General features: G+C 51.1%; 9 protein-coding genes across 9 annotated transcripts; 6 read left to right on the top strand and 3 right to left on the bottom strand.

Moving 5' to 3' along the window:
* Nucleotides 1-1,691: 1,691 nt before the first annotated feature.
* On the top strand, nt 1,692-2,951 carry Z518_04507 (uncharacterized protein; the record flags this gene model as incomplete). Its single annotated transcript, XM_013418213.1, has 2 exons — nt 1,692-2,761; nt 2,861-2,951. 2 exons carry the CDS (start codon nt 1,692-1,694, stop codon nt 2,949-2,951), a joined length of 1,161 nt encoding a protein of 386 aa, XP_013273667.1.
* An 894-nt stretch (nt 2,952-3,845) lies between these two features.
* On the top strand, nt 3,846-4,262 carry Z518_04508 (uncharacterized protein; the record flags this gene model as incomplete). The annotated part of the gene is made up of 1 exon (XM_013418214.1): nt 3,846-4,262. One exon carries the CDS (start codon nt 3,846-3,848, stop codon nt 4,260-4,262), a length of 417 nt encoding a protein of 138 aa, XP_013273668.1.
* Nucleotides 4,263-4,405: 143 nt separating this feature from the next.
* Z518_04509 (uncharacterized protein) lies at nt 4,406-5,598 on the bottom strand (the record flags this gene model as incomplete). The annotated part of the gene is made up of 5 exons (XM_013418215.1): nt 4,406-4,448; nt 4,500-4,922; nt 4,990-4,997; nt 5,051-5,473; nt 5,524-5,598. The coding sequence occupies 5 exons, from the start codon at nt 5,596-5,598 to the stop codon at nt 4,406-4,408; spliced, it is 972 nt and encodes a 323-aa protein (XP_013273669.1).
* A 354-nt stretch (nt 5,599-5,952) lies between these two features.
* On the top strand, nt 5,953-9,423 carry Z518_04510 (copper-translocating P-type ATPase; the record flags this gene model as incomplete). The annotated part of the gene is made up of 1 exon (XM_013418216.1): nt 5,953-9,423. One exon carries the CDS (start codon nt 5,953-5,955, stop codon nt 9,421-9,423), a length of 3,471 nt encoding a protein of 1,156 aa, XP_013273670.1.
* Nucleotides 9,424-10,407: 984 nt separating this feature from the next.
* On the top strand, nt 10,408-11,800 carry Z518_04511 (uncharacterized protein; the record flags this gene model as incomplete). The annotated part of the gene is made up of 3 exons (XM_013418217.1): nt 10,408-10,602; nt 10,629-11,014; nt 11,065-11,800. The coding sequence occupies 3 exons, from the start codon at nt 10,408-10,410 to the stop codon at nt 11,798-11,800; spliced, it is 1,317 nt and encodes a 438-aa protein (XP_013273671.1).
* A 1,482-nt stretch (nt 11,801-13,282) lies between these two features.
* On the bottom strand, nt 13,283-15,308 carry Z518_04512 (uncharacterized protein; the record flags this gene model as incomplete). The annotated part of the gene is made up of 2 exons (XM_013418218.1): nt 13,283-15,017; nt 15,070-15,308. 2 exons carry the CDS (start codon nt 15,306-15,308, stop codon nt 13,283-13,285), a joined length of 1,974 nt encoding a protein of 657 aa, XP_013273672.1.
* Nucleotides 15,309-20,057: 4,749 nt separating this feature from the next.
* Nucleotides 20,058-20,502, bottom strand: Z518_04513 (uncharacterized protein; the record flags this gene model as incomplete). The annotated part of the gene is made up of 2 exons (XM_013418219.1): nt 20,058-20,339; nt 20,413-20,502. 2 exons carry the CDS (start codon nt 20,500-20,502, stop codon nt 20,058-20,060), a joined length of 372 nt encoding a protein of 123 aa, XP_013273673.1.
* A 1,079-nt stretch (nt 20,503-21,581) lies between these two features.
* On the top strand, nt 21,582-22,790 carry Z518_04514 (uncharacterized protein; the record flags this gene model as incomplete). The annotated part of the gene is made up of 1 exon (XM_013418220.1): nt 21,582-22,790. One exon carries the CDS (start codon nt 21,582-21,584, stop codon nt 22,788-22,790), a length of 1,209 nt encoding a protein of 402 aa, XP_013273674.1.
* Nucleotides 22,791-24,412: 1,622 nt separating this feature from the next.
* Nucleotides 24,413-26,507, top strand: Z518_04515 (uncharacterized protein; the record flags this gene model as incomplete). The annotated part of the gene is made up of 4 exons (XM_013418221.1): nt 24,413-24,493; nt 24,545-24,614; nt 24,663-24,789; nt 24,848-26,507. 4 exons carry the CDS (start codon nt 24,413-24,415, stop codon nt 26,505-26,507), a joined length of 1,938 nt encoding a protein of 645 aa, XP_013273675.1.
* Nucleotides 26,508-26,625: the final 118 nt, after the last annotated feature.

Raw genomic sequence — 26,625 nt, forward strand, 5'->3', positions numbered from 1 at the left:
CTATCATTTTCAATACATACTCTCTCAGGTTCGCATCATCACGAGTTTTCGCACAAAGGGACTTCTGCGCTCGCTACATTCATGTTTGGAACCTTCCTGTTCGCCATCCCATTGGTGCGACGTCGCCGATAGAGAACCTTTGAAAAAAGCATCCAGTCATATGCACTGACGTCTGCCTCGCCAGACCAATCTCTGCAGACCTTCCGCCGTCGTCACCCATCCTTCTCCCCCAGCACCAAGAATGAAATATGACAAATGGATTCTTCTGCTTGGGTAAACAGTAGAAATCATTGGTCCCCGAGTTGACACACTTAGTCTCCGTTCTCCTACCTGGATTCTGTCGGCTGTCAATCATGATGATTGTTTCGAAAGCCGGTTGTGTCGCCTCTAGATCTTGGTCGCTCAGAAGAAGCAGTAGAGTCTGGGAGTTCTTCGTCATTGAGGAGGTTATAAATCAGAAACAGTTGATCCAGCGAGTTCTTGGTGTTGGCTAAGCGTCCAGGGGTTGGGAAAGGGGGATGAAGACTTGCAAGAAAGAGTTGATGTGTTCTTCCAGAGGGTAGCTAAATTCAAGAGAGCAAAAAAATCCCGAATTCAATTGATCGGAGAACCTGTCGATGAACATTCTCAATCAATTAGATAAACAGTCTCGATCTGGCACTTATATAGCCGCTTTTTCCGGTCAAGCCCTGCTTTCCGAAGGAGCCTCAAAGGCTCGTATATGGGGGTTCATCCAGCCTTCGGCCCACGCCGTGGCAACGAAGCGCATCATGACTTCTGATCTGCGGACCCTGGGCATCTGGAATAATGCGTGGCCTCTTGAAGGAATAATATGAGAAGCCATTTGAGATTCACACATTCAAACTTTCGATCCGCACCATGATGGATATAAGACATACTTCCCCAGCAGCATAATGGCCTACATTTTCCGCTCGTAGAACTTTCATCGGACTTTATCACACCTCGGATCAAAGTCCCTCATGCACTCCAAGATTACCATTTCCCAAATACGACACGGAAGAATCCCCGGGGAACTGTGCCTTGCCAAGATATGCCGGGGGAGTGGTGTTGTAAGGCAAGCATTAGATAAAGCTCTCCTCATGGGCTGGACTAGGGGCTGGTAAAGCGTGAGAGAGTAGAGCCGTGGCACAGCTGGTTGAGATGGCGGTGAAGCAATGAACTAATCAAAAGTTGTTCCTTGTGTTGTGACTCCATTCCCCCCCAAAACCCCCGGCCTGAGGCTCCCAATACGTAATATGTCAGAACTAAAGTACTTTCTACAGGAAAAAGACTTCGATTGATACTCAAGTTTCAAGGAAAAGCTATGGACGCCTAATTATGACAACTTTGCATAAAAATATCCGCAGAGTTGAAAGCTGTTAAATGGCTGGAGCTTACTGGTCCCTAGCGCCAAAGCCTCTTTTTTTTTGGTACAAAAGCTGATTAATTATGCTTAGACACAGAGGCTCTCTAACTAGACACACCCCACCCACAACCGAATGATTGACGGCCGTGGGTATTCTCAACTGTTCCCCCCTCAAGCCTCGGTTCGTTCTTCAAGCAGCGAACGTCTTTTTTCTTTCTGTTGAACTATTTGTACGACAGGTGACGGGGAGAATTTGTTTTGGACGACCAAATTCTCTACAGCAATATCTGGAATTGACGAGTGTGAGTTCCAGAACACCAACATCATGGCAAAAGTGGAAGGACACTCTGACCCTCAATTCTCGGAACTCCGCTCCTATTTCGAAGAGCAAATTGCCGCGGGCGAAGAACTAGGGGCCTCAATCTGCGTCAACATCGACGGCAAAAATGTCGTGGATATCTGGGGCGGTTGGTCGGACGAAGCCAAAACCGTGCCCTGGACTCAAGACACCATTGTCAACGTGTGGTCGTCGACCAAGACCATCGCAGCCCTGGCCACTTTGATCCAAGCCGAGCGCGGCGCCCTCAGCGTGGACGACCCAGTCTCCAAATACTGGCCTGAGTTCGGGGAGAATGGCAAAGACGGTGTTCTCGTCCGTCACTTCCTCTCTCATACCTCTGGAGTATCGGGCTGGGAAGGCCCGATCACCTATGAAGAGGTATATGACTGGAATCTTTCGGTGTCGCGCCTGGCCAAGCAGGCTCCCTGGTGGGAGCCGGGGACGCAGTCGGGATACCACTCTGTGACGATGGGCCATTTGCTCGGCGAAATCGTGAAGAGGACCGGTGGCAAGCCCATGAAACAGTTTGTGGCCGAAGAAATCGCTGGCCCATTGAAGGCGGACTTCCAGATTGGTGCGCTGGAGAAAGACTGGTCGCGGATTTCACCCGTTATACCACCACCACCCATGTTTGACTTCTCTCAACTTGATCCAGACTCCTTAACGCGTAAAACCTTTGCAAATCCGCCCATCGATGCCAACGTCGCAAATACCCCTGCATGGAGACAGGCGGATCTTCCGGCCGTGAACGGGCATACCAATGCCCGAGGCCTTGCCAGGATGCTGTCTGTTATCACATTAGGGGGAACGGTCGACGGCGTAAAGCTCCTCTCTCCCGAGACCATCGACTCGATCTTCCGCGTCCAGTCCAGCGGCGTCGATGCGGTCATCGGTGCGCCTTTGACATTCGGCATCGGCTACGGCCTGGCAGATGAGACCACCAGAAGCACGGTTCCGTGGCTGCCCCCAGGCAACCGCATCTGTTTCTGGGCCGGTTGGGGTGGTAGCGCTGGAATCATGGATCTCGACAGGAAGATCACCTTCGCATACACAATGTAGGTGTCTCTCATAACTTGTCTCAGGAGCCGATGAAACAAATCCTGTCCTTCTTTCACTCCCGCTGGCTAAGCCACATTACTAATGCCATTAAACAGGAACTCAATGGGCCCGGGAGTGTTGGGAAACCGTCGCACCGAAGAATATTTCAAGAAGGTATACAAGGCTTTGGGCGTTGAAGGGTATTGAGGGAAGATATAGGACCAGAAGGCGTCGATTCAATGGAGGGTCGAGTGGACTGGGTCTATCTCCACCAAGTAGAATCTCTTCTCTGTAATGAAGACTAGGGTTGGATTCTTAAGGAGTGGGCTCCTCAGCTGACGGATCCCACCAATCAAATTACTCACCTTTGGACCACGTGATATCTTCAAAGACGTGGTGGAGTCTGACATCCCCTTTGCTTCTCAGCAAAGGCAGCCGTAGAATCCTGGAATAAAAGACCACATAGGTTCTTTGACCCCAACCCACCCCTTCCAATGCCGCTGGCATGACAATATGCTTGTCCCAGAGATCGCTCAATCGGGCTTGGAGTGCGTCTAGCTGTTCTACCGGCTTCAACTCTTTCCGTTCCTGTTTGTCTTTCTCAGCCCAAACCCAAGGGACTTAGAGTAAATCTGCAACCTCTGCGAAGGCTAGGTACCCATAACTTGTCGTCTGAGATGAACGTCGTCTTACGAGACCGGTGAGAATTGATACAGCTGGGAATGAACGTGAACAAGGATTCTATATTGTGATATTCGGATCCTGGACAGACCTTTCCGAATCCGACGTCACCGCAAATTTCGGTCCATACCAGGGCTACACAGCCAGGTAGTATCAGAGGCACAACCCTCCCCTTTGGGAAGTTCTTCGAATAACATGGCTGGGAAGGCGGAACAAGATATGTAGGAGGGCCATGGACAGGATTTCGAGGAGAAGATTTACAAAGAAGGAGCTCATGTGAGGACGGAGCAAAGTGTCAACAGAGATGCGGTCACTAAATGACCGGTTACAGCTGTCGATGGCGGTTGTGTTGAGGGAAAGGTGCATTCGTTTCCTGGTGAATCAGCTGCTATCTTGTTTCGAAATGAAGCTTTCTGCTGCATGCGCAGTTTCGAAGGCCTCACCGACGGCGTCCTCGCTCCAGAAGTCCAGGAATTTGTTGGCGGCGGTGAGAATGCGGCTATCGAATGCGGCCTTTACGTTGGTCCCGAAGAAGTGTGCTTCATGGGATTTACACAAAAAGTTTACGCGGTAACTGGCACCTATGTAGGCGAAAAGGTTGTGCTGCCTATCGAGATCAAAACGTTTTCACCCATGTACCGAAACACCATCGGCCACTTCATGTTTGCCATAGAGGAGAGCAAGAGACGGCAAGCTGCAGAAGCTCTCATTGTTGGAAATATCTCACGTCCAGACGTTGTGTTATCCGTTCCGCGCTGGTCCCTGACTCGATGCTCCAGGGGCACGAGTGAGCAATGCAGGAGTACTGTATATGGCATGGGTCGCCAAAATGTATAGGAGTGTTTTTCCGGCCGCCGTCCCATATGGAATTCTCTCCCATCGTTATGCCTCTCGAAAAACTTCCTGCAGCTAACTGCTGCCGAAGAGGACATTGCCCGCCATGATTTTTCTTGTCACCACGGTCGCTGATCGCGCAGAGCTTATTGAGGCACAGGTCCGGGCATCTTGCCATAGATGACGGCGCTGCGAGTCCGACGTCAGCTTCATCAATTCGGAACTTGATCATGAACGTACCATGGCCAGTACGTATAGCGTTTCGTCGCTTTAAACTCTTTCCTCACATCAGCAAGGAATACTTGAACCCGTTCTGGCTCCCAACCCAAACAGCGCGTGAAGACGGCAAGAGTGAGTGCTTCAACGCCCTCCAACATTGCGTACAGTTGAAATAGCCCAGCCTCCTTCAACCTTGGATCAGACGGCCATCGACCGATAGGGATCTTGAACGGCCGAACGACCACATCGACGAAGCCCACTTCTCGCATCAGATCACCGAGTTCCTCGAAGTTTAGGTCCAGCCTACGTCCCATGCTGGTGATACCTTGTCGCATGAGACGACACCACTCGTCGACGGCGTTGTCTTCACTAATTGGAGCATGGTCGCTCCGCAGGTATGTGGCCTGGTCGCGAATCTCGAAGTAACCGCCCGGCCTGCAGTGTCTATGCCAGAAAAGCACGCGTCAGATGAAAAATGGTGCGAGGAATTGGTATATCGCGTGGGGTTTACCTAAAAGCCTGTCGAAAATACTTTGGAAAATCCGCGATACTTCCGCTTAGCATAAATTGACTGTAGATAGATCGAAGTGGTCTGGCGGCCATGTCCAGTCGTCCTCGACATCATCAATCTCCCACTTGGTGTTGGGCGGAGAGAGCGAGGGTTGAATAGGACTCAAGTCGACACCTGTCACTATGGCCTCGGGGTGCGCGTCCGCCACATCAATGGCCCATGTGCCAATGCCGGTGCCTAGATCCAAGACATTCTGGAGCTCTCTGACAGGTGCATAGAAAAGCTGGGCGCCAGCAGCGAGAAACATTGCACGGTGTTGCAATTCCAGTCGTTCGTGCTCGGCCGAGTCATTAGGCATGAAGTATTGGCCTTCTTTATATGCGTGGTATGTCCGGCCATTTTCGACCTTGTATTGATGTATACTCGACCGAACAGATTGTGTCAAGACAGAGTCTTGCTCAAAGCCAGAGTCCTCCGTGTCATACTTTGGCAATGGTCAGGTTGAGCAAAGGTGCGATGAAGCATTGGACGAACCCCGTGGTCTACCTCTAAATCGTCAGCCACTTGATTCTCTTCATGGGCATTAGCTTCTGGGTGAGTTGAAGCCATGTTCGATTTCTGATACGATGGGCAAAGCGTGTGGAATTAATACACGGTAGAAGGACACTGCCTAACAGCATGCCGAAAGATGATCACGGCTAAACTTAAAAATTACTTGCCTCAACGTTCAAGCTGAGAGAGAAGGATCCGAGGGTATCAGCTAAACCCTTTTTCGGTCTAATCGGCCCGAGCACTGGAGTAGAACTGAACGCCAGCGTGTGCATCATGTATTTGCTTTAATTCTGGCAAACCCTTAAGTCACAAGGATGAGTGAGCACGACGCTGGTCAGCCCATCAGGAGCAATCTCCAAAACAGAGACATGTCCACCGCTCTAGGTCAAGGCTGTTGCATTGATTGTGACAATGGCTGTACAACATGCGACGGTACGGCCGTCTCCAATCATCGAGCGACGCTCTAGACCTCTAACTGGCACATCACTAGATATCTGCATCCGCGCCATTGCCGCCGAAGAATGTCGCAGAATTTGCGGCGCTATTCACGAGCAGCCCGCTGCGAACGTTGACGATTGCACTGAGCCTTGCTGTGTTGACAAAGAAGAGACCAGTGGTACCGGCCCGCGCATACTAGACACCTACTATACCAAGGACAAGGGCCATCACTGTGGCGCGAGCGACTCTGGCGGCAATTCCCCCAAGGAGGCAGATTGCTGCACCGACAAGAAGATTGCCTGTAAGAGCGTTGAAAAAGACACCTGCTGTGCTGACAAGAAGGGCGACGTCTGTGTCGATAACAAGGACGACTACTGTCCTGAGAAGAAATCAACATGTGATGCTAAAGATAAGGAATATTGCTCAGACAAGAAGGCTTCTTGTGTTGACGTTCCGTATCACACTTGCTGCAGTGGTAAGCAAGCGACCTTGCGCGGTCATGTCAAGAACGATTGTTATACTACAAAGGAGGCTATCCCAAATACCAGTCAAGATGATGATTGCTGCGCAGACAAGAAAGCGACCTGTAGCAACGCTCCTCAAAAACCAAATTCCACGCCATCGATCGCCGGCAAAAAGCGTCCTCGGACCGACGGAGCATGTGGAAGTCATCTCCAACGGGCTTTTAATCAGTATGCGAGCTATCTCGAAACCGGCCGATGCATTTGTCAAAGTGTCCTCAATCGACTGGACGGCTGCTGTGGAAACCCAGCGGTAAAACAGCCAACTACGGCCGGTTCTACAAAGTCTTATGGCTATTCCACTTCTATTGCGACCCAATCAATGTCCAGTCTTCGTTCAACCACCAAGAAGTCTTGCCGAGAGCCTTGCTGTGACGCGAAAATTTCCCGAGTCGAAGCGAGGAGGTCTTCTGACCTATCGTCATGCTCCCGGGATCGAGTCCAGATTAGCTCCGCTGCTCCACTGAAATTGCCCTTGCCCAGAGCAAAAGTAGTAGACATCGAGGCTGATGCTGCTCGCGAACATGTCATCCTCGGGGTCTCGGGCATGACTTGCACCGGCTGCGTCAGGAAGGTCACCAACGTTCTGAATAATGTCGATGGTGTCTCGGCCATCAAAGTCACCTTTGTGACAGGCATGGCTGAATTCGACCTCGATCCGAAAGTCGGAAACCTCCCGCAGATCATTCCACGCATCGAGAAGGAAACTGGATTCAAATTCTCTCAGATTGCGAGCGACTATCAGACACTGGAGGTTGTGGTTGATCCTTCCGCTGCTCAGCACGTCCTGGGGCGGCTACGCGATGTGTGCGAATCGGTGGAGAAGGTCAACAAGACCACTTACCGCGTTAGCCACGACCCTACCGCCATCGGGGCCAGATTTATCCTCTCCAGCGTTCCAGGAGTTCGGCTCGCGCCACCGGGAAATGATGCCAAACGGGCCGATGGACGCCGCAAGCTTATGCGCACGGCATGGAGCACCTCTTTGGCGGCAGTGTTCACCATTCCAGTTGTCGTGTTGGCATGGTCCGATAACCCGCTACCCGACACGACAAATTCCATTATCGAACTGGTACTGGCCACGGTGGTCCAGGCTATCGCCGTTCCGGAATTCTATGCCGGCGCCATCAAGTCTCTCGTCTATAGTAGAGTTCTCGAGATGGATATGCTGGTAGTTATCAGCATCACGGCTGCATTCGGCTACTCAGTCGTGGCCTTTGCACTGACCCATGCCGGCTACACCCTGGAAGAAGGGCCATTCTTCGAAACAAGCGCCCTTTTGATCACACTGGTCCTTCTGGGACGGCTCATCGCAGCTCTCGCCAAGGTCCGAGCCGTCTCTGCGGTGTCCATGCGATCGCTACAGGCGGAAAAGGCCCTGCTCGTTGATCCATCCAGCGGAAACACGACCGAGATCGACGCAAGGCTGCTGCAACTGGGAGATGTGTTCCTCGTTCCACCACACGGCAAGATTGTGACCGATGGGGACATCCTTCGTGGCTCGAGTGCTGTTGATGAATCTATGTTAACCGGCGAAAGCCTGCCTGTGCCCAAATCTCCTGGGGACCAGTTGATTGCAGGAACCATCAACGGCGCAGGGGCGTTGACAGTCCGTCTGACCCGCCTGCCAGGCAAGAACAGTATAACAGATATCGCCGGCCTCGTTGAGAATGCCCTCGGATCGAAGCCTCGTATTCAAGACCTGGCGGACAAGATCGCGAGCTACTTCATTCCGGCCGTGATCACGACATCTCTGATTGTGTTCGCGGTCTGGATGGCCGTCGCTCGCAAAGTCCGTGGCGAGGAAGGTGGCGGCGCCATGGGCCTGGCCATTACCTATGGAATCGCTGTCATGGCCGTGTCCTGTCCATGTGCCGTTGGTCTAGCAGTTCCAATGGTACTTGTCATAGCTGGTGGCGTCGCTGCTCGACATGGCGTAATCATCAAGCAAGCCGATGCAATCGAAAGAGGCTACAAAGTCACTGACGTTATCTTTGACAAGACCGGTACCATCACCACGGGAGACCTTGCGACGATTCACCGACAAGCCTTCCCGGGAGAGGGCCGCTCCGAGGATGAGATCTTCTCCGTCACCAGGGCCATCACCAAAGACAACCAACACCCTGTTTCCCTAGCCGTTTCCATCGAGCTGCAGAAGAGGCACATCAGGAGTGCCGAAGTCGAGAACTTGGAATCCGTTCCTGGCGCTGGGATCCGATGCACCTGGAAGGGACAAAAAGTCCTGGCGGGCAATCCTTTCTGGCTTGGCATTGATCACCGTCCCGAAATATCTGGCTTGATCAACCAGGGCATGACGCTTCTTTGCGTGACTATTGAATCGAAACCTGTAGCTGTGTTCGGGCTCAGGAGTACCATTCGCAAGGAAGCTACTAAAACGATTGCGGATCTCCAACGCCGCGGTCTTGTTTGTCACATTGTAAGCGGCGACACCCCAAGAGTCGTGGAGGACATCGCACAGGCCGTTGGCGTACCTTTCTCGAAGATCGCGTCACGCCAGTCTCCCACGGACAAGCAGAACTACGTGCAGGGCCTCATGTCCGCCAAAAAGGTCGTGCTCTTCTGTGGTGATGGGACTAATGATGCTGTTGCTGTGGCACAAGCCGACGTCGGCCTTCAGATCGGGGCTGCATCGGATGTCACCAGAGCCACGGCGGATGTCGTTTTGCTGGGTGGCCTTGATGGTCTTCTTGTGCTTCTCAACCTATCGCAGCGATCGTTCCGCAGAATTGCCTTCAACTTTGCGTGGTCGGCTTTCTATAATGTGTTGGCAATGTTGCTCGCGGCAGGCGCTTTTGTCAAGGTGCGCATCCCTCCCGCTTATGCCGGTCTCGGCGAGGTTGTCAGTGTCGTTCCTGTAATTGCTGCAGCGGTGACCCTGATGAGAGCCAGACACGCCCATTAGGGGGCCCAGCTTGATCTGCCTCATGAGGCGTCAGAGCAGGACAATCTTCTCGTCCGCCCATTTCGGTACGGGCGGCCACAAATGCTGTGCATCAACAGATTACCCCGGAGGAGGGGTTCTTGCGGTATATTGTGAGGAACACCGTCTACTACACTCTTTTGGCCGTCGAATTTCACGATTATTTGTCAGAATTCATCTCGATCCGTGTCGTCTCTCGCTTAACATACAGAAACTGAACTGGATGCAAGAGCATTAAGGAGAGGCATCGAATCCGGGCCCATATTGAGCTGTCATGACACTCATCTCGTAAGAAAACTCCTCGCTCCAGTGCCAATTTGGCCAAGGGTGGTCAGAGATTCCCCCTTCCCCATGACAGCGTAGTTCCTTGTAGCAAGCTTGGACGGGAGCGCACCGTCACTTTGAGAAGTTTGAGAGCCTGACGGACGGCTTTCGGTTCGGGGTTGATCAATTGACCTGAGAATTGGTACCCATGATGTGGACGAGAGAATAGGACCAAAATTACGCAGACGAGCAGAAACCTGGATCACATCTATCAGGACAGCTTGAGGTCTTTCGGAGTGTGTCGTAAGACTTTTGCACCACGCTTAATTAAATGTAGAGCCCTTATGGCGGAAACTGGTTTTGAAATACCCTATGCGTAGACTGTTCCAATGTCCCGCTAACCGATGACAGCCACTGCGTGAGCGCTAACCGATACATTCACAGGGCCGATGAACTGAAAGTGTTGCGTACGAGACGCGCATGAGCTGGCTAGCTGCCATCAATTGGCATCTCGACGCTCGTCACCTATAACAAGCTACGACATATTCCTGGGCCACCGTTGGCTGGTTTCACGAATTGGTGGTGGATCAACGCGGCAATCTCTGGGAAAGGGCATCTTGCCCTGAAATATGCTTGCGATCGTTATGGTATAAAGTTCTCGTAGGAGAGTGGACGAGGTATCTGACGAGCGTTCCAGGATCGATGGCCAGAATTACCCCGCATATGGTGGTGACTTCGGATCTAGATTTGTACCGCAAAGCCAATGCTCACAGGGTCAATGACTACTCTCGTGGGCCATGGTACAAGGCGTTCAAGATGGACGCCGAGCGAGAAAACCTTTTCACCGAGCTGAATGACGAGAAGCACTCTTTGATGCGTACAAAGCTGTCTCCTGGGGTAAGCAGAACGCTCGTCTCGGTGAGCCCGAATACTTACCAAGGCTACTGTATTCGGGCAAGGATAACCCTGAATGTGAGCCCAGTATCAATCAGATAGTCATGGACGTCGTGCATTTGATCAAACGGAAATACCTTTCTGTGGGATCTAACATCAAGCCGCTGGACTGGGCCGAGCTCGCACAATACTTCACGCTGGACGTGATTACATATTTGTCGCTGGGGGAAGCATTTGGATTTTTCTCCGAGGACACCGACAAGTATACCTATGTGAAGTCCATGGAAGACAACTTCCCGATAATGAATGTCTTCTCGGCCGTGCCGCTGCTGTCAGCCATTACGAGGATCCCAACAGTCCAGGCCAACCTTGTACCTTCACCGAAAGAGAAGACTGGGCTAGGAAAGGTGAAAGCGTGCGTATCGAGACTGATTCGTCAAACCGGGAGACTAACGGCCTTTGTAGAGTTGCTCGGCAGATCATAGCGGGTCGTTTCTCTGGTGAGAAAGCAGGACGCTACGATATGGTAACTTCTTTCAAGAACCATGGTTTGTCACAACTCGAGATCTCGGACGAGTCGCTGTTCCAACTCCTGGCCGGCTCTGATACAACAGCAACCATCATCCGTACTGGCTTCCTCTCAATCTTGGCCAATCCACACGTGTACCGAAAGCTCCAAGCTGAGGTGGCGGCAACAGACACACCCTTGGACACGATCATCTCCTCCGCTCAAGCCCTGAGATTGCCCTACCTGCAAGCTTGCATCAAGGAGGCTCTGCGCCAACACCCCGCTGCGGCCGGCTTACTCCCTCGCGTCGTCGGCGCACAAGGTGATACACACAAGGGCGTCTACCTTCCTCCTGGAACCGAAGTCGCTTTCTGCGCTTGGAATATGCACCGTCATAATACTGAGGTATATGGTGCCGATGCGGAAATCTTCCGACCTGAGCGCTGGCTAGAGGCTTCTCCTGAGCGTTTGGCTGTCATGGAAGAGGCACACCATCTTGTCTTCGGTCATGGCAGGTTCCGATGTATGGGCGAAAACATCGCAAGGTTAGAGTTGAACAAGATCTTCTTCGAGATGATCAGAAGGTTCGACTGGAGCTTGATTGACCCTGTCAACCCAATTAAGAAGAACACGAATTATGGATTGTTCGTGCAGAAGGGCATGTTTGTCAAGGTGAGCGAACTGGAGAGCTGATGCAGAAGATTATCGAACAACCCAGAATTTCAACCTCAATTCGGAGGCCCAGCACCGTGCCCCGAGACGCGAGAGAACGTTCAGATGCAGACAAAACCCTGTTGGTCAAACCAAGTTAAGCTCGGTGGGCATTTGGACGATGGTTGGAAGCCCCTATTGCCGAGCCAGCCCGGATTTCAGATCTAAATACATTCTCAATTCACTATATAGCCAGGTGTCCAAAAGCACCAATTACGCGGCAGAAGAGTCGCTTAAAACTTAGGAGGCTGAATGATCTCCGGAGTGCGGACTCTGGAGATCCGGTCGATCATTTCGCTGCTCAATCACGGATTGCCGATAGTAAAATCTGCGGAACAGTGCGCTTGAATGAAGCGTTCTTCGTGCCAGGAACGTCGACAGCACAGCGCAGGCGCCAAAGGAGAGGTGAACAGAAAGGTGAGATCTCCTCTCCTTGCCGAAATGGTAAGGCTGTATCGATTGGAGGTTGGTGATCGAGGACATAAATTTCATAAGACGGCGACAAACCGGGACTGAAATGACAGTATAAATTGCAGAGGGTATCACAAAAGCAACAACAGGACATCAATGTCTTGGTATATGTATAGAATCCGTGACGTAATAGCGTGACAATTCAGCCTTCGTGAGAGTACAAGTTACCCCGACAAGAGCCTAACTCTGGGCACCTAAACAATGTGGGCAGACGAAAGTGTAAGGGCTGCTCCCAAATCACTCCATACCGGTACCGCACTTACCTAGCTCTCTCGTGGTATATCCCACCATACCGAAAACCGCATCTGTTTCCCCACCGGAAGTCAATTATCCCTATGGCCCTTGGACTTGTGTTGGGCAAGATGATTCCATCTCTCGGTCTCCCGCTATTTCACTCATCATAATAGTATCTTCACTCGACCACGATGATACTCGACTGCGTCCCCAGCAGTCTTGTGATGAGACCTTTTCACATCCTCGGGGATCCTATCTCGTGAGGAAGGACATCTTGATGTGAGAATGACCCTGCCGGTGGCAGAACAGGCGCCAGCAATAGTGGGGAGTCGCAACTGCGCAGATGAGGCAATGACGAAGCTCCAGGTGACTGTATAAGATTCATTCACATAGAGAACTACCCAATTGAGAGGATCGGGTAAGCTGTAGTTTGGCAATGAGTGACTGACATGCCTTTTGGTCGGCGACAATGAGTGTTCTAGTGTGTAAGTGGTCTATACACCAACTTAGATAGCAGTATCATGCCAGAGGCAAACGAGAGTTATCCGTCGTTTTTGTCCCATCGGTATGGCGATTCAAGCTTTGAGCGCAACCCCATCGCCAGACCAAGCACGCGACCGGACGGATAGAACAGATTGCAGGTTGGATTGGGATTCGGAGGAATGGTGGCTCCGCGTGTCCTCATGGGGTCCCCCAGAACGAACGACTTGGTAAAGCAACACCATCATCCCACTTCAACTCTCACCAAATACTGGCCAGTTAAGCCACACTCAAGGTCCAATGCGGACCTTGGGGGATCGCGTACAGCATCTCAAGTCTGCTGGCTGTCTTCCGCATCGCGGATTCTTGCAATGTCTTGGAATAAAGGTATTGCGCCATGTGGTTGTGTAGGTCGTCGTAGGTTTTGTAACCGAAATATTGGCATACATTCAATGCCCGAACAAGGAACCATTCTTCTTCAGGAAGACCCTCTGATGACCACAGTCCCGTGAGAATGGACCAGAGAACGAACCCAGCTTGTACCTCGGTGAACATAGGTAGGCGTCTGGTGGGTTCTATGGGGATACAATCTTCCGTCCAACCGGAGGACGCACACCAATATTTCAAGGCCACCGCCATGGCCTCTTTGAGTCTTCTGACATTGGATTTGGCGGTTTGAAACCCGATCAGAGTGCATGCATGTGTCATGAGGATCATCAGACACATCCGTTTGCATTCGGAACATTTGCTGAAGAAATCCAATGGTCCTATGTTGTGTTCGGGGGCCAGAGCCAGCAAGGCGCGAAGGACTGCACGCGCTTTTCGGCACAACCATTCAGCATCGAAACAGACCGCCAGAGGAGATAACCAGACCACTTTGGCTATTTCAATGCAGTCCACCAGATCTGCCACGATTTGACCGAGCCGTCCAGGGAACGCGCCTACATCCAGTCCGTGAGTAAATCGCGTTCCCATCCGCATATCTAGCGTGGCGGCAAGATCGGAAACCACGTCAGTAAGTCCCAAGGAAGCTTTGGGGCCCCGCGGGACAATGAGCGTAGTAGGGTTGGGATATCCGTAGGTCTTCATTCTCTGCGCTTCCCTCCGGAGAGTGGCCATTCGCTCAGGCAGCATGGGGCCGGGATCGAAATCTCTCGGTAAGACGGGCCGTTTTCCTGTACTTAGTGCAAGTTGGTTGTCGACATGAGCGGCCGTCTCGGAGATCCATTTGTCAAGATGCTCATTCAAGTCGAGCAAATGAAAGAGCTTGGCAACGATCATGAGATGCTTCCGGACATCGTCATAGAGCTCATACTGCAACAGATTCACCGAGAGAAACAAAATGTCCAAGATGGTTTGTTTATCGACAGTGCCGGATCGAGAACAGCGAAGCAGCTCCTTCTTGAGAAAGTATTCGGCCGAGGCTCGAATTGTCTGAGGGTCGTCGAGTGTGGGCGTCACCGCAAAGACATGTTTTAATCGAGCGGTCATCGCCGCCATCAACGAGTATAGATGATGTTCCCGATAGACACTGCGCTGAACGACAGCGCCAATGGGGAATTGAGAAATTGTTGATCGCACATGTTTGGGCAAAAAGGCCAGTTTGTAGTTGTTGCCTGCATAGGAATAAATTTGAAGGGTATACTGCAAGACCCGATGGATATCACTGGTGATCCGGACGGGAGTACTGCCAAAGGGATCGACGCAGTCGTAGGAGCTAAAATTGGCCCGATAGATGGGTGAGGTCAGCTCAAGCGTTTCGACGTGATCGTCCTGTTCACGTTGTCCATCATGATGATGGATGGGGCCGTCGTGGCGGTTCGTGCCGTCCTGGGGCACATCAATAGTTGATGTGGGTGTATGTGGTGATGAATGCCCATTAGTCGACTGTTGTGGCGTGGGAATGGCCGGTGGCGAAGAGGACTGATGAGTTGTTGTCGGAGTAGGTATACCTAAGACACCTGTCGAGTTCTCGGTGGGGGAGGATGTTGGCGATGACTCGTCGTTGCTTGAACTACCATCCCGTTTAACCATTTGTGCACCACGGCAACGAATACAGGACTTACCTCTGGGCCGTCTCTCTTCGATGCCATCCATCCAAAGCGATCCGACGTGCCGATGATGAACTGGTACGAGCAGAGGTTATTCGTTGAGCCTCGACTTTGCGACTTCGGAAGTGTTGAGCATGGCGATTGATCTGTTTGGCAATAGCGCCATCGCTCTTGGACAGAGATTTGGATTTCTGAGTCTTATTGACGAAAAGAAAGACCTGGCCATCTGTGTGATTGGTATTGCGATGCTTCATGGTTGTCCATGAGATGGGAGTGCGATCATCAGGGTAGACCGATGAGTTGAGGTGAAAAGATGAGGGGCAATACTCGTCATACGAGGCCGAAGCGAGGCACCAATATTAGCGGTGGGGATGAAAAGTACTCGCTAACCAGAAATCCCAAAGGGTGCTTAGTTCAGTAAGGGACTTGGTCGTCAGTGGTGGGAGGTGTGATGACGGGCCTTTTATTTCTTTTTAACCCCCCCCTCTCCTGGCCGTGAATGTGATTAGGCCAAGGAATCAGACCAGAAGGGAGACGAAGGATGAAGCAGAGCAACTGCAAGATCGAGTTAGCTCTGCGAGCGACATAAGTAGGTGTGAGGTGTGACTACTGACTCTCTCGCAACAAAATTTCAAGAAGATTTTTGCTACCCAGTGGCGCACTGGTCCTAGTCTGGTTTCGTCGTTTCCTCGAGAGCCTACTTGGGCCTGGGATCAGGAGGGACAGGAACCGGGAGGCATTTTCACACTATCACGTTAGTTTGAGGGTGAGGACAAGTTTGTATAGAAGGGCTGAACAAAGAAGGATCTTCTGAGATGAGTCGATAGGTTAGAGGATGCTCAGCGTTAGACGGCCTGGAAGTCTTTCAGTGCTTTAAAAGTAGCGTGGGCAGCCAGGGATTCCCATCACCGACTCTCCAGGTAAGCCGAGATGCAGGCTGATGACCAACCAAATGACCGTCTGCCAGACCGGCCCACGATAATATAGGCTTCCTAGGCAGAGAGGCTTACCCCAAACGGGTCCTGTTCCCCGTCGTCTCAGCGAGAAGAGCATCAATCAGGCCACGGGGCTAAGAGAGCCATGGACTTGGAACCCAAGAGTTTCAACCTCGTTTGCATCAAGTCTATCACTGATCAGGCTTTTCCACTTGCTGCCAGACGGACGAAAATTCGGCCTCTATTGTACTACCCAGAAAGTATCGCCATAAGAGCATCTCGGAGTCGCCCAGTAGTTGGCTTCTCTCCAATCTCGCCTTTCCCTCCATTTTTGCTCTGTGCGAGTGTGTTTGTCCGCTTAGGCCCTTGTTGCTGGTATTCGTTTCTGTGATCTTTCTCAACACGAACCAAATCAGAAACGGCCATCGCTGGCATTGCCTACCTCCAAAAAGACATCGCAGATAAGGTGATGCATAGCTGCATTGTTTTTGCCACTTGCCACTCCCATCGACCGTGGAAGCTCCGTTCTTGAAGTTTAAGTGGTCGCGAGGCACCAGATTGTCTTCTTCAGGGAAGAAGACCCTGGACTTATTGGGCGCCTTTCTACATTACAAATCCCAATCTGTTCAAAGCTTCCTTCATAATAATCCATGGTTGAAACATGGATATGCACCTGCATTAATCGAGTCTGCGTGTTTCGCTCAAACTCCAATACCACTAGATTGGCTGAACATATCGGTCATTTTTCATTCGTGAGAAACGCATCGGCTTCGACCACAAACCTGGAGTTCGGGATAATCACCGGAATATTCGGGGGGGGGGCATTGGATGATACCCCTGTATAATCCACACAGGTCACAATATCGTACTGGTGGTCGGTTGAGGTGGTTGATCCCTGCTATGCAACGATGGACTGCCTCATCCTGGTTCCCACCTTCAAGGAGGACTATACCTCCTAGCCATGGATGACCTCTGAGCACGTATCCCTACAGGACCAGTGATGGATGCTCCTGAGGAAATACCGGAACAGCATGAGAATATGTGCACGAATAGGTCAGAGGGTAGTCCGGTTCCATTGATAGTGAATGTTGGTGCGGCGATGAAAATGGAACTGGGCAAGAATGACATCTTCTACGGCAAGGTCAAGCAGGATCAAGAGAGCAATTGCTCCCTGAATTTTTCAAACCACGCCAATTACCTTTGTGGTCTGACTCTGGCAGATGGCACCTGGATAGGTAGCGGCTCCAAAGTCTTCCCCAGCCGAATAGGTCGAGCTTCTCTAGGAACATGGAAATTTCCTTGTCATTCGGGGCGTCCGAACATGCTCCAGGTAAAACGTAAACTTGGCGAATAATGTGCTCTGCTTCATAAGAAGCTGACCTCAGAATATGGTGGGGAAGACATTGGACAGTATCCGAGTAAGGAAAGGGAGTGGAATCGAAATTTCTTTGAGGCGCCTGGAAAAATGGATTTTAGCGGAGCGGGGGCTCATTCTCAAGGGCTTTTACCAATCCCCGATAGTTAGTACCTGGTTCACGTTCACTAACAGAACTCGTTTTGGGTCTGACGAAGGACCCAGGAGGTTTCGATCCTACCATGGAAGTTGACCGGAAAGTAATGACGTTGATCCAATGAATGAATGGAATGAGGGAGGGTTGCTGATTAAGTTCTCCATGCAGGCGCCTTGCCTTATCTGGTATTCGGCGACCAGGTTATGGTTGGCTCTCTTCTTCCCCCCCCCCTCACATAGGCACCGAAATAAATTAGAAAATGTATTAATACTATTCGATCCGGATTTACTGGTATCTAGAGAGACAATGCAACTCTCAACTCATGGGAGACCCCTTTAGTGACTTTTTGTTTGACAAGATTCAAGGTCTATTACCGGAAATACGAAGAGACGTTGCCGGGAAAGATTGTCCCAACTGGGCGTATGTTTCATGATGGATATAGAGCCCTGCTCTATTGGCACATGGAATTCTCACATCTTTGATTCTGCAGGCGCGCATAAATGATCGCCATCCGGCGTGAACTTCGGCACATTTGCTCTTGCTCTCGCTCTCAGTGGTGTGGAACATAATCTCGCATGTGGATCCAGAATTGTGTTCAGCAGGGTGGGTAAGGGGCTGCCTTTCCAGAACCAAGTACAAGGATCAATAACTGGAGAAGTGTCTCTTCCCATCACCTAGAATATACAAGCGTGCAACGGCATGGGCGGATTTCCCAACGGCATATCCACATTCCTGATCGATCTTTGTGCGTTCAAGATTGGCAATCATCTGTCATAGGAGCGTCAACGGCAAATTTTGATTTTGCGCCGCACTTGAAAGGCATCCCTGTTAGTTAGCAATACAATTAAAGAGATACTGTAAGCTTTGGACGGTCACCCAGGAGTAATCAAGGCACATCACAGTCAAACATGGTCCTTTCCCTCTCACGCTACTACGTCAGAAACTTCAGGTTTCGGGTCCAATCCGACCCAAAGCTTGAACATTCTTCATGAGCTTCTATTTTCCCCGAAATACCGGATGCTTCGGCGACATTTATTTGGCTCCAGAAAATTTGGTAGCGTCCTCGCCTTTTGTTACAGTTCGGGGCTCGTCAAGTCGGCAAGACTTAGGGGGCATGGATTTCCGTCTTGTCGACCAGCTTTGAACCAGACGAAAACCAATTCAGATTACATGGACTAGAAATTCTCTTCGGGCTCGCGTAGATCCCGTATCCTGACTTGACACTTGCCTGAGTGACTGATGAGGAAGCTCTGGGCATAGAGCAGAGCTTAGCCACCCTGATTCCAGTCCCCTGGTTGTGTTGTTTTGGTCCCAGGGAAGCCATTCCTGAAGACGACAGAAGCGGCTCGAGACAGTCAAGCTTCTGATAAACTGAAGGTTTATTGGCCTTCCACCGGTCCTTGTCCAAAGCCCCTCTTTCCGCGTGATGAGAGCTCATACACCTCGTGGTAGCGATATCGGATTCTCAATTGATCGTTTCTGGATGGTCACCTATGTCCGTGTGAGCTCTGAAGGGAATATCAGTCCACTTCAGTGACGTAGAAATCAGCTTGTGTGGGAAATAGTCGAGGAAATGGAGGGCTGACAATCCAAGACTGAGTCCTCTGCAATGTGCGTCTCGATGGCTTTTCTTCCTTGCTGGTCTGGCAGAGCATGATCCTTTGCGCAATAAATAACAGTACTAGCAGGATCAGTGCTGCTGATTCTGGTGTTTTTGGGGGGGCAGGCCTCCTCAAGGGAGCCTGATAAATCAGTATGGACAGCGATCAGATGTCATCCTGTGATCCGCATTGTGAATGAACAGTGGCTCCCTGAGTGGGAAAGACCCCAGTGCTGGACTCGCCGTTCCTAGCAAAAACACCAAAGACGAGGGAGGAACGTTGCGCCGGGGGTTTTGGGCCAAGTGGATGAGAACACGTGATATGTACCTTGCAGCCTACCATCAAGCTGCAACGGAAAGATGCAAGGCACTAACTGAACAAGACAAGAAACAGAGACTCACAATGGCACAGCGATTGCACTCCAGATTCCACTCGTTTCAAAAATAGACAGGTTCCTATGAAGGACGTGTAGGGGAGAGCAATCATTGGTCAGGCTCGGCCATTCGCCTTGACATTGGATCAATTCGGGCTACATCGCAAAGAAGCAGCATTGGTTGATGCTTGAATTCTATGAATCAGAACAGTAATGACTGCCAAAAGTACATGGGGTGTTGCAGGTAGGACGGGGGAGAAAGATGTTTGAATTGTTCTGTGACCATGCACAAATACAAATCATTTTCAAGGGCCTCAAAACCTCCTCACTGGTCATTTGTCGCTTGCCATCAATATACTCTCTTGATCCCACACGCATCTTGCATCTCTCCTTCGTGTATGGTCCACCCGACAAGAATGAAAGGTCGTGTCCAAACGCCGGTGTGTAGCACAGAATCAGAATTCCCGATCGTTCAAATGAATACATCGTGACTCGCTTTGACGACACGTTGCGTGTAGTGCCCGAAGGTCTTCGTATTTAAGATTCACCAAAGGTGTTCTCGCCAGAGTATCTACACCATTTGTCAGCAGATGCACCATAGCAACATGGAGAGGCGGGGCGAGGAAACATACGTGATATACAGGAATCCGTCTTCATCCTTGTGCTCTTCGTAGATGCTGCTCATGAGGGCGGCCGTGGGAGGGAGAACTTCGTCAACGAAGATGAAGATGGCCTTCTCGGGGCTGAGCTTGATACGTTTGCGAATGACATAGACAAATTGGCCGACGGTTAGATCTGCGGGGACGAGGTACTTCTTCTTGTCGATAGTAGCAATGTCCGATTTTTCGACCTTCTCGCAGATAACCTGTAAAGACAAAGTGAGTCAGAACGACATTTTCACCATGCAAACGGAGATATGAGGTGAAGGGAGAACATACCGGAATACGGTCCGCGTACTTCTGACGAATGCGCTCGGCTTCTGCCTTGCGCTTTTCAAAGGGGTGCTCGTCCTTGAACTTCGAACGCATGATGGTGGTGATGGAGATAAAACGGTCGTAGGGGGAGTCGAGGCGAATTTAGAGGTGATGCAGTCGTTTGAAGAATGGTTTGAAGTTGGTGTTGGGAAGATGAATGGAAATAGCTAGTCGGTGAGAGGAGAGGAGGCGGCGGGCGGTAGGCAGTACAATAGGCAAGAGGCGCAATACGCACTCCTTGCCCGTAGGGTTGAGTCCTAACAAAGTGCAGTTGCAAGCCAGTGCCCCGCTGAAAGTACTGGGGCTTGGCACTTGCCGCGGTCACGAGACTGGGTACAGTGGCTCAACCTGATTACTTTTGGGCAGGTGGGCGGTTATCACCAGGGTTGCAAAACGGGCCACGAGGTTCGGCCCCAGGAGTGAGTCACGCTACAGGCGATTTAAGAACGGCAGCACGGGATATCAGTCACAAGAGATAGCTTCGAGCCTGGTGCCATCTCTTTGGTGCGGGCATTGGGGGCGTTGGGCTTTTTTGTTGACTCAGAATCTAGATCTTGGTCACTAGGCGTCGAGCTATGGACCAATCCGAGATCGTGGCTGTCTTCGTTCACCGTTGTACTGTAGCGGCATGCATTGAACTCTTTTGAACTCAAACAACCTTTCCCAACTATTTCTCTCCCGGTCGATCTACCCGTGGTAGACTCCCGATGGTCGCTAGCGTGTGGTGTGAGGAAACCCAGCGTCACGTGCTTGTGGAGAACAGCTCTGCTCTCCCTCCGCGCTGTTTTGCTGTGCTTTGCTAAGTGCAGTCAGCAAACTTCATGCCCACAGTCCATATAACTACTAGGAGTAGTTAGTCACAGGCAAGTCCGAAATTGTAACCTCTCCCTATGGGCCAGACTACTTCTCCTATTCATCTGACCGCGTTACACCTGTATTAATACTTCGAAATCGTCCCAGGCGTCCAATTTCTTTTCCGTCAATCGTCAATCATGTCTTTCCCTAGATTCGCATCGAGCTCACTCCGAGCTATACATGCCTCGCAACCGAGACCTCGCCCTACATGGAGCAGCTGTTCCCCTCCTCTACAGTCATACCTTTCTTTCTGGCCGGGGAGAAGGTCTCGACCAAAGATGAAGGTCCCGCTCCATCTCCGAAGTAATCGAAGAATTTGGCCGATTCTGGTCTTTAGCACGGGCTTTACGGGCATCATCATTTGGGACATGTACTATCACACTCCCTACCCTCCTTCTGAAAATGACTCACCACCGACGCAATTGGTGTCTCTGGCCGAGGTGGATGAAGTGACCAAGAGCAAGTCGAAGATTACACGCAAATCGCCGATGCGTCTACGGATGGAAGCGTTGATTCGAGAACACCAAAACCGCATAGTCTTTGCGCTGGAGGACGTTGATGGCAAGAAGTTCAGACGAGATGAATGGAGCCGACCAAACGGCGGAGGAGGCATCTCTTGTGTCCTCCAGGACGGCAATGTCTTTGAGAAGGCCGGAGTCAACATCAGCATTGTCTACGGCGAGTTACCTCGTTCAGCCATTGAGAAGATGCGAGCCGACCACAGATCTTTTGTCGATTCAGGGGTCGAGAAGCTGAATTTCTTTGCGGCAGGCATTTCTCTGGTGTTGCACCCTCGTAATCCGATGGCTCCTACCGTGCATCTGAATTACAGATACTTTGAAACATCAGACCCCCGGGACCCCGTCAATGCAACTGGGACATCACAACAAAATTGGTGGTTTGGCGGAGGGACCGACCTGACTCCTTGTTACCTATTTGAAGAAGACGCAAAATATTTCCACAAGACTCTCAAGGCCGCCTGTGACAAACACGACAAAGAATACTATCCCCAATTCAAAAAATGGTGCGACACATATTTCAGGATCCCTCACAGAAAAGAATGCCGAGGTATTGGTGGCATCTTCTTCGACGATTTGGACGCTTCCAAGCAGCCAAACTCGAGAAACCCTCAAGAAGACATTTTCCAGTTCGTGGTCACCGGCCTGGACGCGTTCTTACCTTCGTATCTCCCAATCATTAAGAAGAGAAAAGACATGCCATATTCACCTCAGCATAAAGAATGGCAGCAGCTTCGACGAGGGCGGTATGTCGAATTCAATCTCCTCAACGACCGGGGAACCAGTTTCGGTCTTCAAACCCCAAGTGCTCGAATCGAAAGCATCTTGATGAGTTTACCATTGACGGCTCGATGGGAATATATGAACCCGATTTGCGGCACTGGCGTTGCCGAAGTTAAAGATGACCCAGATCACGAGAAAGAACTGGAGATGATGGAAGTACTCAGGCATCCCAAAGAATGGGCATGATCTCACCTTTTAACACATTAACCTCGACAAAAACCAGATCTGTACAGGAAAAAATAAAAAAATAAAAAAGTGGAAGTTGAAAAATAAAACAATGGGGACCCATGAATAGCATCAGGCCGGGATGAAACGTCTACCGCTGGCAAGAATCCGAATTTGCTGCCAAACTGTCCCCGAAGAGAGCAATTTGACAGCTACTGGCATGGAACGTTATCACTAGTCATCCGCAGCATCTGGACAGATCTTCGGGAGGTCAGAAACCACGTACCTGGTAACATCGAGACCTGAGACTTCTACGGCATTCGATCTTTTTATGAACGGTCTGATCGTGTCGAAATGTACGGTATATATTGTCACCCATATGACTCCTACTGTCCTATTCGAGTTCGGAGCAATCCGAAAAGGATTTCAATCATAATCTTCACTCTGTACAAATGCAGAGCATGATCAGGTTTCGAGTTTGTCAACTTGGGTAGTCCGCAATCGAAAAGTAATCTTTGCTTGTGAGATATTATATATAAATGTAATGTTCGATTTGAGATCGTGCATCCAACACAGTCAATCCGCAAACGAGTTATTTGGTCCAACAGCAGTTGATCCGAGCCTATTCGAATTGCATGAAGCTTTTGACCGACGTTGACGGCAAAACATCGCATAGCCTAGAGGGACTCCCTCTTGGCATCGATAGCCAAAAGTGTGAGTTGGTTCCTAGATCTCTGAGTGGGAACTCAGAGCGCCTCGGGCCGCTCAGCTCGCAATAGAAGCCCGACTGGGGAGGATTGCTCACGCTGACCTTGGGGTTTTCACCACCTGCTTGACCTTCAAATATCCCCGTTGGATCATAACGAGGTGTCTCCAACCTTCAACAGCCTGACCTGTCCTAGAGGCGGTCAGCCCAACGACAGATTCCGGGCTAAGAAGTCAGGCGTTCTGTGCTGTCTCAGCCCACTTCAATTGCTACGGCTTGCAGCATTGGCCCAACATTGTTGTCCATCTCTGCGCTAACAACTCATTCCGCGACAAGAAGCTCGTTGGTCATCTGTTGCCGTTATAGGGCTTGTGGCAGTCTTCCCCTTTTGGGGCTTCCAAACTTATCACCCTGCGCCATCTCGGAAATAGCTTTCGTTCTTGCCTGCGGCTGTTGGCCGCCCAGGACAGGGACACCTCACATGGTCGCCTATCTTTACGGAGTGATCCGGATTTCCCTCAAACATTCAACTCTCACAGTTCCTGGATCTCATCCAGAAAAGCTCGGTTTATTTGGAGGTTCTCGTCCTCTAAATTTCAAATTTTCCCTGTGGATTGATCGGCCTGCTTCGTTTTGATACCTGGTTTGTTGGCAAAAATAAGGCTGCTCGCCTCAGCATCCCAGTGCTTGGTGGCTTGCATGAGTCCTTGTTCCGATTCGTCTCTCCGTACACACGTAGCTCGTTTATATTTTGGTAAGTCTTACAGTGCCCGAAGATGGAAATAGAAGTGGGGCCCAAGCATCATGTGTTGCATGTCAGCATACAGTTATACGGCGATATAAAAACCAATCATGAATTCCCAGGCGTTGTACAAGTCGATGATGTTCCCGACATCTCTTTTATTTGGCTTCAATTTGTCCCTCCGTCGGTTCGAAAATGAAGCACGGCCTAATCTCAGCCCTTTTGGGCTCTGCATTTGTTGGTTTTGCTCTGGCAGATCTTGGGAAATGGATGGGAGTCAGTTGATGGTTCGCTATGCGTGAACAATGCCGCTAACAAGATTGTTAGGGAGGTGATTGCCCCTGGGGGGGTAAAACAGCCAGTGGATCTCATCCTCAAAGAGACATCCCAGATACTGGTATGTGCAACATCGCATACGCCTCGACAGGTCTGACACACTTTTCAGGTGTGACAAGATATTATGATTTCACTGTTGCTCGCGCGACAATGGCTCCTGATGGAGTCTCGGTACCCATGATCGTGGTTAACGGACAATTTCCCGGGCCAATGATCGAAGCAAACTGGGGTGATTGGTGAGTGATACGACAGTGAGAATCAGTGCAACCTTCTGAAGAACCCCGCCCTTCCCAGGATTGAAGTCAACGTTCACAACGAAATCTATGGCCCCGAAGACATGACGATGATTCACTGGCACGGCTTAAACCAGCCTGGCACACCATACTACGACGGCGTTGCCACCGTGGATCAATGCCCAATTGTTCCTGGGTCCAGCTTGACCTACCGATTCCGTGCAGATGAGTACGGTACTTCGTGGTATCACAGCCATTATTCTGCTCAATACTCCTCGGGAGTTATGGGACCGATTGTGATTCACGGTCCAAATGACGTCGAGTACGATATTGATCTCGGCCCAATTGTAGTTACGGATTGGTTTCACGATACATACGACCACATCGTTGATCTCGTGTTGGCTCCCACCGACACTAATCTTCCCTATCGACCTTTTTCTGATTCCAACCTCGTCGGTGGTGTTGGCCAGTATCCCTGCTCCAATATCACTGACGGTACCCCTTGTACCACTGTCCCATATGCAAAGTGGGAGTTTCAGCCGGGCAAGAAGCATCTTCTCCGTTTCATCAACACGGGCGCCACGGCTTTCGAAACCATCTCTATCGACGGGCATACCATGACAGTCATTGCCAACGACTTTGTCCCTGTCCAGCCGTATGATACCGAATTTGTGACTCTCGGCGTCTCGCAACGCGTCGATGTCGTGGTCACTGCCAATGCTGCACCGGGCAACTACTGGCTCCGCGCCTGGAACAGCCCTCAATGCGGCGACAGCAACGCTCCTGACGGTCGCGGTATTATCTACTATTCCGGTGGTGATCCCGCTGCCGCTCCGACCAGCTCCGGCAACCCAGCGCCGGAAAACCGATTCTGCCAGAACGACAACCTCGCCACTACCGTGCCTCAGTATGCGATTCCAGTTGCCAATCCCGACACCACCATCACGCTGACTGTTACCGGTGCCCCCGACGCCACGGGCGTGTTCCACTGGCTATTCAACGGTGTCACCTACGTCGGTAATCTCGAGATGCCCTTGCTGCTCGCAGCCGTCCAAGCCCAAACCGCCTTCCCACCAGAAAACAACGTCTACAACACCGGCACCAACGGCACCGTGCGCGTCGTCATCATCAACAACCTCCCTGCTCCCCACCCCATGCACTTGCACGGGCACGACTTCCAAGTCCTCGCCGAGGGCTCCGGCACCTGGGACGGTTCGATCGTGAACCCGTCGAACCCCCAGCGCCGCGACGTCCACATGCTCTGGGCCGGCGTCGGCGGCGCTAACGCCGCCCCTCCCAACTACATCGTCATCCAATTCGAGCAGGACAACCCGGGCATCTGGCCCCTCCACTGTCATATGGCCTGGCACTTGAGCGCGGGCATGTCAATCATGATTTTGGAGAGGCCCGAGGAGTTAGCTCAAATCAAAGTCCCTGATGCCGTCTCTGCGACCTGCGACATCTTCAAGCAGTGGCAATCGGCACATCCGACGACGGAGCTTGATGGGCTCAAGAAGCGCAATATGGCGGAGCGCATGGTCGAATTCATGAAGGGCGGTAAGGGCGGGCATGTCAGCCATGTCGATAAGCATCGCAAACGTGGCGTGAGAGGTTGGGATCATCATCATATTGACTATGAGCCGTGGACGGGCGAGAAGGGCACCGGCACGGTCGAGCGCAACATGATTCCCGAGAGTCTGAGGAAGAGAGACGAAGTGTAAGTCTAAACTTAATCTGCGAGTCTTGTGATCATTAGCGATGAGGGCCCATAGGGGGATATCTGAGTAGACGAGCGACTTGTCTACGCACAAAAGACGATATCAGAAAATAAAAAAGAGG

This window comes from Rhinocladiella mackenziei, assembly GCF_000835555.1.
Source record: "Rhinocladiella mackenziei CBS 650.93 unplaced genomic scaffold supercont1.3, whole genome shotgun sequence".
Classification (NCBI taxonomy): Eukaryota; Fungi; Ascomycota; class Eurotiomycetes; order Chaetothyriales; family Herpotrichiellaceae; genus Rhinocladiella; species Rhinocladiella mackenziei.